This window comes from Strix uralensis, chromosome 16 (assembly GCF_047716275.1).
Source record: "Strix uralensis isolate ZFMK-TIS-50842 chromosome 16, bStrUra1, whole genome shotgun sequence".
Lineage (NCBI taxonomy): Eukaryota > Metazoa > Chordata > Aves > Strigiformes > Strigidae > Strix > Strix uralensis.
The window spans coordinates 2,181,808-2,190,680 of NC_133987.1; the positions used below are offsets into that span (position 1 = coordinate 2,181,808).

The 8,873-nt window shown below is 55.3% G+C and overlaps 1 protein-coding gene across 2 annotated transcripts; it reads right to left on the minus strand.

Moving 5' to 3' along the window:
- Positions 1–345: 345 nt before the first annotated feature.
- AMDHD2 (amidohydrolase domain containing 2) lies at positions 346–8,789 on the minus strand. Of its 2 annotated transcripts, none has more exons than XM_074886429.1 (12): positions 8,414–8,789; positions 7,767–7,903; positions 6,932–7,071; positions 6,506–6,560; positions 5,869–6,081; positions 4,651–4,739; positions 4,161–4,329; positions 3,792–3,899; positions 2,993–3,061; positions 2,449–2,550; positions 2,004–2,084; positions 346–1,871 (listed from the first exon to the last, which is right to left on the minus strand). In XM_074886429.1, exons 1-12 carry the CDS (start codon positions 8,494–8,496, stop codon positions 1,750–1,752), a joined length of 1,368 nt encoding a protein of 455 aa, XP_074742530.1. In that variant the 5' UTR covers positions 8,497–8,789; the 3' UTR covers positions 346–1,749. The 2 variants fall into 2 exon arrangements, with proteins under 2 accessions (XP_074742530.1, XP_074742531.1); XM_074886430.1 differs by having other exon boundaries at positions 4,161–4,305; positions 8,414–8,785.
- Positions 8,790–8,873: the final 84 nt, after the last annotated feature.

An 8,873-nucleotide genomic window follows, 5' to 3' on the forward strand; every position in this document is an offset into this window, starting at 1 on the left:
GGGTGCCGCGGCTCGGAACCTTCCACCGAGGGCGGGTGGGCCCCGGCTGGGGCGGCCGCGGCGGGAGGCGGCTCAGAGGAGGCGAGTTCCCACCGTGGCGGGGCATTAGCCCTCCCCCCGGCTTGGCGCCCTCTCCCTGAGCCCCCCAGGGAGCTGCTGGGCCACGTCCCCCCCCACGTGTCCCGCTGCGGGCCCCCACCCCTGAGCGCCCACATCAGCCTCGGCCCCACCGAGACCCGAGGCCGAGGGGGCGGCTGGCAGCGCCCCCCAGCCTGCACCCCCCAGGGAAGGGCACAGCGCGTTCTCAGCAGGCAAAACCGGGTCATACACATACACAGGTAGTAATTCCATTTCTATTTTAGATTTCCTTTTGATTATTTAATTTTGTAAATTAAAAAAAAAGTTAGACACCTTGTTTGGTACGCATGTTTTTCCCTTGGGGTTTTTTTCCACAGCAGTCAGAAGCGCCCCCGCGGAGATTTGCAGTGCTGCAGCACGTCACATTGCGCAGCACGGCATTTGATGTCTCTTTCAAATGCTTCAAATCGTGGAGGTTATAGTTTCTGCTGACATTGGCAGTTGATGTTAGAAATTCTCCAAGGCTGCCAGTTATTTCAGCAGGGCTCTAAAGTGCTAGGAAAGCACTTCCAAATGTTGCTGTTAAAGGTTATAAAAAGTTACTGAAAAAAATCGGCACACTTCTGACAATCCCGACCAGACTTGACTCGCCTTACAACCTCCACCCTTGCTAAGACTTAGCCCTCATCTAAGTCCTCCCCTCACTACAAAAAACATCTAATTGATTTGAGGTTTATCAGAGGTTGTCTAAGACTTATCGCAAGGCCCTTCTGACTGCGGTAGGTTTGAAATCAGCATCAGTCTTTACATAGAAGTGTCCAAGTGTCAGGAAAAGAGCTGACAGTCAAGTATTGGAGAAGGTAATAATGAGCATGGGAATAATGAGCTATCAGCAACTGTCTTGAAAGGCCAGAATCCCACTGCAGTTCTCTTCTCCCTCAGTCCCTGAGCTGGACCGAGGGCTTGTGAGCCCGTCACCACCAGTCTGGATGCATCCCCTAAAGCAAAAGCTTCCATCTGTGGCCTGAGGAATGCACAAACCCATCAGACGATGCAAAGGCTCTACCAGGTATGGCTGGGCACGGAGCCTGCAGAACCCATCTAGCCAGAACAAAGCATTAAGAGGAACATTGCTTTCTGTGGCAGGATGCTGTCCATGTCTCCAGCCGAAACCACGTGCTGTGGACTCAATGCCCATGCAGGGAAAAGGCACAAAGGACCAGCAATGCCTCATTTTTCCTGGGTTTGATCTCTGCCCTGAGGATTCAGCCCACATGGATTCACAGCCCCACAATGGCACCAGGTCGGCGAGCTGTGACAGCCTTGCTCCAAGGACACATGACAGAGGGACTGCCGCGGGATCAGAACATGATCCTCAACTTCTGCTGACACAACAGGAACCTTTTAACGTGAAGAGCTGCGAGCTGAGCTGGTGGAAGCTGATGTCTAACCAGCCACGACTGCCTGGGAGTGAGGCAAACAGCAGCCAGAGGAATGGAAATGGCTTGAGCCTGCCTCAGGCGTGGGGCAGGTTAGTGTGTGCTGTATAAAACAGTGCAAAGGCTGGGACAGCTTCACACTGCTGTCAGACGGCGACAGGAGCACCTCTGGGGACTCCATGCAGGACAGCTGTGCAGTTCTTCAGGTCCCTCCAGGGACTGACAGTCCCCCTCAACACAGATCTGCCTGCTTTCCCCACTCCACCAACTGAGCACCAACAAATTTGTTGCAGGCATGGCTGTAATTGGAAGCAGCGGTTGCGCTGGAAAACGCAGCTCTTTGGTATGAGGCTCCTTTAAGGGAGTTGCAGGAAGGAATTAAAAAAAGGAAAAAAAAAAAAAGAGAGAAGTGGGGTGGTTACCAAAGCTGCTAACCACAGTGCCAGGGAGCCTCAGAGGGCACCAGGACAGCCCAGCGTCACATGCCTAACACATCCTGTCTCCAGACTTCCTCGCCTGCAATGTATGTGGCTTGCACGTACAGACCGTCATTCAGCATCAGGAAATCTGCATCAGACAGGAGAGAAAGGAAGCAGCTGTCAGAGCAATGGAGCAGCTGAAGCTGGGCTCAGTGGGGAAGAGCTTCTCCCCACCCCAGACGCAGCAGCAGGACAGCAGCGCAGTGCCATCCTTACTATGGCAGCTGTGCTCCGTGCTTGGCTGAGACGTGGGGTCTCTCCAAAGGGCTCACAAAACACCACCCGTGTCCAAAGGAAAAACCACTGGAGCAAAAGCCCAGAGCAAATCCCAGGCAGAGAGAGTCTCCCTGTAGCTCCTGCTGAAGCAGAGGATGAAGATGCGTTTGCAGCAGCCCCTGCTTCGCTCCAGCACCCAGCAGCCCTCACACCATTGTCCCCATCCATACCAGTACCTGCATCAGAGTCGTAATTTAGTGTCCCCTTTCGGTGTTCAATCCCCAGGAGCTGGGCAGGATGCAGAGACGCTGCCTCTAATGCAGTCTCCACCGAGCACCCTTGGACAGAGAAGGGGGAGACATTAGGACAGTAAACAGCCCCGTTACCAGAGCAGCCCAACCCCCCCTGGCTAAGGCAACTGTCAGCCTGGCAGGGACCTGAGCTGGAACACCCTCGCCAGAGCTGGATGGAGCTGGGGAGGGGAAACATCCCTACGGGAGACAGCAGGAAGAGACAAACACCTAGGGTATGGGGAGGGGAAGAACGTTCACCTTTGTGAGAAAGGAGCAGAAGAGTTCACCTCTCATTAGTGCTATGGTTAAAATGAAAACTCCCCTCAAAAAGGTGCTCATCTGAGGCCAGTGCTGCTGATCCCAGCCCTCCTCATCATGTCTCAGGCGAGAGGGAACATTCCCTGGTGGAGCAAACACAACTGGCAAGAGCAAGACCTCTTCCCGTGTCAGCATAGGGAGCAACAGCTTGTGGACAAGGCTCACTCACCTGTGGCTTCCTGGAAGTGTCGCACACACGTGTCCATGGTCGCCACGCTACCGCTCAGGGTCTTTGTGCCTGGGAGAGGAGCAGGATAGCACTGAGCAGGTCCCACAACTCACAGCAAGGAGAAGGGCGGAGGGGGAATGCATAACATGAGCAGAAGGGGCAGAAATCCTGGGCTGCACAAGGATCGAGTTGAAGGGCCCACAACCATTGCTGCTGAGTGACAGAACCAGGCAAGAGGGAGCCTGTGCTGGCAGCGCAGGGAGAGGTACCAGGATGCTACCCCGCAGCTCCACTGTAAGACCAGCTGGACTGGGTGAAACTAGCTCACAACGCAGGCACTGCTGCCACAGGGGAAGAGAACTGAGAAAGGAATGATCCTTCTCTGAAATACCTTCCCAGTCTCCAACTGCTTGCAGCTTAGGGAACTTAGTTAGCGAGAAGTGGTACTGTTATAGTAAAGACGAGGGACAATAAATATCTGTAGGATTTCTCCATCCTTTCTGACCTCACTAGAACCTCTGACATCCATGACTCTGAGCAACGAGGTGTTTAAAGGTGTTGCAGACAGCTACAAATGGACAGATTCCTCCTCATGCCAAGAAGATGGGGCACCACCCCTCTTTATGAGGTGCCTCGTTCTCGCCAGGGCCAAGATACTGCAGAGCCATCAGGCACCAAAACCAAAGAGGGTGGCACCAGCGCTGCCTCACACTGACAGGCACTGCAAGGGGTGCTGAGCTCTCCAGGAACGGGTATGAGTGGCAGCGCTGTCACCAGCTCTTTAGCAAGAGGCAGTTACCTGCGATGTAGGTGTTCAACCCATCGATCTCCACCACCTGCTGACCCAGCGTGTGCCGACCTGGTGCCAGCCCCATGCCAGCAATCGCATCTGTCACCAGCACGAGGCCTGAGGGACGCAAGGAAAGAAGCTGCGTTAGCTCTGCAGCTGATCTCGCTGCAGCTCCAAGCTCTGCACCACACCGGCCCTCCCAGAGAGGGGCCAAGGTGTCTCTAGCCACATCCGACCAAAGCAAGTGGGCTGGTGAATCAGCACACGTGGCTGTGACCTCTTTCAGGCAGCGAGGGCAGTACACCACAGCACCTGCACGGGGGTTTTGTGGGAGATGGCACAGCGCTGGTGACACTGCGTGGGCCTGGCACGGCTCACCTTTGGGGTGGGCTCGGTGGGCGATCCGCAGGGCGGCTGGGTTGGTGTGGATGCCATCAGAGATCATGCCGTAGAAGACCCTCCGCCCAGGAGGAATCTTGTCACTTGTCAGCAGCCCCACGATCCCAGGGTCGCGATGGTGGAACTGCCCGAGGGGAGAGAGGACAAGCTGTGGAGCATAACCAGGACTTGTGGGCTGAGACCCTTCCCGTCAGGGGACACAGCTGCCATCTCTACCAAACAGTGCCCGGCAGCTCTGTGCTCCATCTTTTACCAGACAAATCTGGGCATTTCCTCCAATTTCAAGTCTGCTACAGCTTTGACTCTCTTTTAGATCAGGCAGTAGAAATGTGAAGCCAGAGGTTCAGTGCTCAAACCTCATTGCAAGGCTTATTATGAAACAAGCTGGGGAGAATATGCATCTGTGGGGAGCAGGACAGAAAGCACCACGAGCAGCACCAGTGCAGGGCAAGTGCCCTTGGCTACTCACCGGCAACATGGCATTGAAGAGGTGAGTGATAAAGGTAGCGCCGTGCTGCACAGCCTCCTCAGCCTGGGAGAGATTAGCCACCGAGTGACCTGGGAACAAAGATCAACGCATGATTTTTCTGCCCATCTCTTCATTTATTTCCCTAATGAAGACGCTCTGTTACTAGGACTCTGTGCTGATGCCCACCCGGGGCTGAGGTCTGAGATGCCAGCCTCAGCACAGAGGTGTCTGGCCATGACCATGGGAGACTGGCAGTGGCTGTTTCACCTGAACATGTTCACTGTTCACATCACAACCGTCACAAATGCTGCCTCGCTCAGAGAAAGTTGCCTTCAGGCTGGGTTAAAGATGCAAGGACATGCCTTTCTGCTGTCCTCAGATATTTAAAGGCTTTATAGAGAGGTGTCAAGGGAGTAGAAACAGTGGGGACTTTGCCAAGAAAGAATATGGGGATAAAACTATCCGGAAAAAAAATTCTGTTTTCGCCAACACTGACAGCAGCTCTAACGCTCCGTAGCCAAACCTTGCCTTTCTGTAGTTCTTTGCTTTATGTGGCTGTGAGATAAGAGGTGCTCTGCTGTATGAATTTAATGAAATTAATTAAGGTTTAATTTCACCCTGAATAACGCCCTTCCCACCTTTTTTTTAAAAAGAAAAAAAAGGATTTCTTCAATGATCTGAAGCAAAGAAGAGTTTGTGAAACAGAGGGCAAGACAAATGTAGCCAGTTTTAAGTCAGTGGCCAGCAAGACACTGGAGGGACAGGTCTCTTACAGCACTTCCCGTTGAAAACCAGAGTTACCAAAACTCAGCAGTAACCTTTGGAAAATTATTTCACCTGTCAAGGCCTAAAGCAGTTGAACTTCAGAGTTTGAACCTTTCCACGTTGTTAACTCTCAACTGCATCTTTATTAAGATTAATGTTCTTTCCTGTGTTTGAACAGCACCAAACGCTACCTTGTGTTAAATGGCAGGGGCTCCTCAATCAAGATGAAGTTTGGCCCTTACTGTACAAAGGGCACAGATCAGCAGCATCAAGCAGGGTTCCCATTTGTGACAGGTCTGTCACCTCCATACAGGCCAGGCAAAAGAAAATCCCACCCCATCCAATCGCACTGAGACACCATTAGAGACGCCACAGCCACAAGAGAGGGGCTGCCTGGCCCGTGTGGCACGGGGAGACGGAGCCTCCCTGAGCCTCCTCCGCCCCAGCCCTTACCGAGCGAGACACAGATGCCCCGCTTGGTGAGTTCCTGGATCACCTCACTGCTCCTCTTCATCTCTGGGGCCAGCGTGACTATCCGGACACAGTCCAGGGACCCATAGGTGGCAAGCAGGTCCTGGAAGGCACCTGCCTCAAAGGTGCGGAGGCAATGCTCCGGGTGTGCCCCTTTCTTCTCCTTGCTGATGAATGGTCCTTCCAGATGGGCCCCTGCCCAAAGAGGAACACAAAGCCATGACTCTTCCTCTCCCCACCAAGGACCAAGAAATCTGCTGTGTCCACCCTGCTCCAGTCAAGCTCCTGCCATTCTGCTGCAGCAAAACACATGGCTCAGGTAACTCTGAGCTCAGCCCAGCAGAAGATGCAGTGGTGGCAACTGGCCAAGCCAAGTCACCCCACTGCCATTACCCCACGGGACCCAAAATGGATGGAGCGGTGCGTGTACAATGACAGAGACCAGGCACAGGTTGAGGGAGAAAGCAGTCTGTGCCCACCTGTGAATCCCTCCCACTGAGAGAGTTCCAGCCCCCACTTGTGCTGTCCCCACAGTAGCTTCTTTCCCCTTAACAACAAACAAGATAATTGCCTACCTAGAGTAACACCAGAGAGGATGGTGAGGGACAAAACCACTTACCCAGGATACCTGCTCCGTGGGCTCCACCATTTCTTACACTGATCTGAGGGAGAACCTAGAGAAAGGGGTTTGTCAGATGTGGCACCTCAGACACAGCACCCCAGCCTGCCAAAACAAACCCAAATGTCAGGTCTGGAGAGAGATTTGTAGCTGGACCACTTGGGACCATCAGCCAAACACAGCCTGCAAAGAAAAAGCCAGCTGCAAGCCCTGTTGTGCAAAGCTGGCCTGGGAGCCATCGCTGTCTCAGCAGTCTAAAGGATAAGGGCAAGAAATACAGGGGTGGAGTCCAGCTCCTCATGCCCACGGCTCTTCCACCAAGGAGCTACCCCAGTCTCTGCTGACCCAGCCTTTGCCCTCTCACCTCTTGGTACCAACCTCAGCCCTGTATCACCCTGCAGATGAGAGGGGGAGAAAGTCACTTACCTGGTGATACACAGGTGGAGGAGAGGTCACGAGAGTGGGACAGAAGGACGTCACTCCATGGGAGAGGATTTTCTGACTGACCAGGTCAATCCCTGATTTGAAGTCATCTGTAGCCAGAGAGAAGTCCACCCCAAAGCCTCCTGCACCATGATCAAAATAGAGATGAAACGGCAGCTTCCCCAGTGGACATTTTCCCACCCAAAAATGCCAAAGAAACACTTTGCGTGACCGGAGTGAGCCACTCCATTTGTACAGCACTGGCCAGAAGCAGAGGGCTCCATGGGCAGTTCTGTCCTACATTCACGAGGCTCCGCGAGTACAAACCCCACCAACGCCATCCTGATGAAGTGCTTTTCCCCGCAGTATCCCAGCGTTTTTCAAGCACCAATGTTTTATTTTGATGCAGGGCAAAATCTGAGGATTCCCCATTAAAGAGAGGACCAGACTTCCGACATAAGCTATCACAGAACAAGCCCCTCTTGACCCTCAGGAAAGAACTATCGCAGGTAATATTTGTTCCCTTGAGAAGTCCTGCTCTGTCCTCCCTGCGTGCTGGAAACTGGGCATCCTGCCAGCACAGGGGTGGGACAAAATGTTGATAAAAATGAGGTTAAGAGGAAAGCTGGGCTGAAACCCCCACCCAAAGGGGATCAATGACGTGACAGCAGCAACCATAGGCAAAACTGTTCTTTATCATTAGTTCCCGGCATATCTCCCTCGAGCGGCAGAAACGCACTTGGTCACGGGCAGTGTGCATGCAGCAGGGTTTGAAGGTCCGGGATGGACAAACCTGGGACTCCCCACCCCTCTGCGAGCACACACGGCTTCACCGTACCGTTGATCTGGACATCGATGAAGCCTGGGGCGATGATGCTGTCCTTACAGTCCAGCTGGATGTCAGCAGATCCCTTTTCATCGAAGAAGAGTTTCTCCGGGTTGAGGATCTTCCCCTCTCGCACCCACAGGTCCTCCCTGAAGGGACAATCACACACACGCCAAGCTCCTGTGCCATCTGCAGTGGAGCACATGGGAGCGGGTGGCCACGGCCCTGGTGACAGGTGGTCTCAGGTGCAGCAGCCCTCCCCAGCACCCTCTGCCTTTGGCTCTCTGATGTCTCCTAGGGCAAAGCTGCTCTTCCAGCAGCAGCATGACTGGCAGCCCTCTCTCTGTCTGGCCTCTGGCTTTACAAAACTCATGGGAGTGGGATTTTCATGGGCTGCCCATCTAATGTGGTGGCATTGGCCAAAGGGCCCAGGGGCTGGCAGAGGAGGCAAAAGGAAAGGGAGGGGGGAGCAGAGAGGGGCCACCTCGTCTCCTTCAGAAATCAGGCGAAGGGGACGAGGGACAGTGGGAGCACAGGGGGCGAGAGCTGATGCACTGGGGGACCTGGGGACAGTCCCTCCTGCGCTCCAGGCTCCAGGTCAGCTCTGCGGCCTGGCCACGACCGCCGGCACCCCCCCGGTACCCCCCAGCAGCCCTCACCTCTGGAGCTGGTGGCTCCTCAGGATGCGGCAGTTGGTGAACTGGACGATGGGCGCGTCTGAGACGGATTTGTTGGACGGCATCGCGGGGCCGCGGGAGGCGGAGGGAACGGGGAACACCCCCGGTGACCGGGGTCAGGGACACGGGGTGGGGACCGGGGCTGGCGGAGCAGGGCAAGGCCGCGGGCTCCGGTGCGAGCGGCTACCGCGGGAACGGGGAACCGGTAAGGGGCGGAGGGGCCGAAGCACCGCCTCAGGGGCAGGCGGCGGATAGGCCCCGCCCCTCCCCGGGGCTCCGGACCGGTGCTGTGAGGAAAAGGTCCCGCCGCGGGGCCCGGTCAGGGCCGGGCCCGGTGCAGCCCCCGCTCCGCGGGACACCCGGGGGCGGGGCCGGGGCGAGGGGGCGGGGCGCGGCCGCTGGCGTTACCGCGCAGCGCCACCGCCTCCCCGTCACGTGACCC

Excerpts from the sequence above, each read along its gene's own strand:
- AMDHD2 (XM_074886429.1), bottom strand. The coding sequence starts at position 8,496 with ATGCCGTCCAACAAATCCGTCTCAGACGCGCCCATCGTCCAGTTCACC. Across the intron at positions 4,740-5,868 it reads GGGCATCTGTGTCTCGCTCG|GTCACTCGGTGGCTAATCTC; the intron begins GTAAGGGCTGGG and ends CTTTGTTCCCAG. Across the intron at positions 3,900-4,160 it reads CCACCGAGCCCACCCCAAAG|GCCTCGTGCTGGTGACAGAT; the intron begins GTGAGCCGTGCC and ends TGCGTCCCTCAG.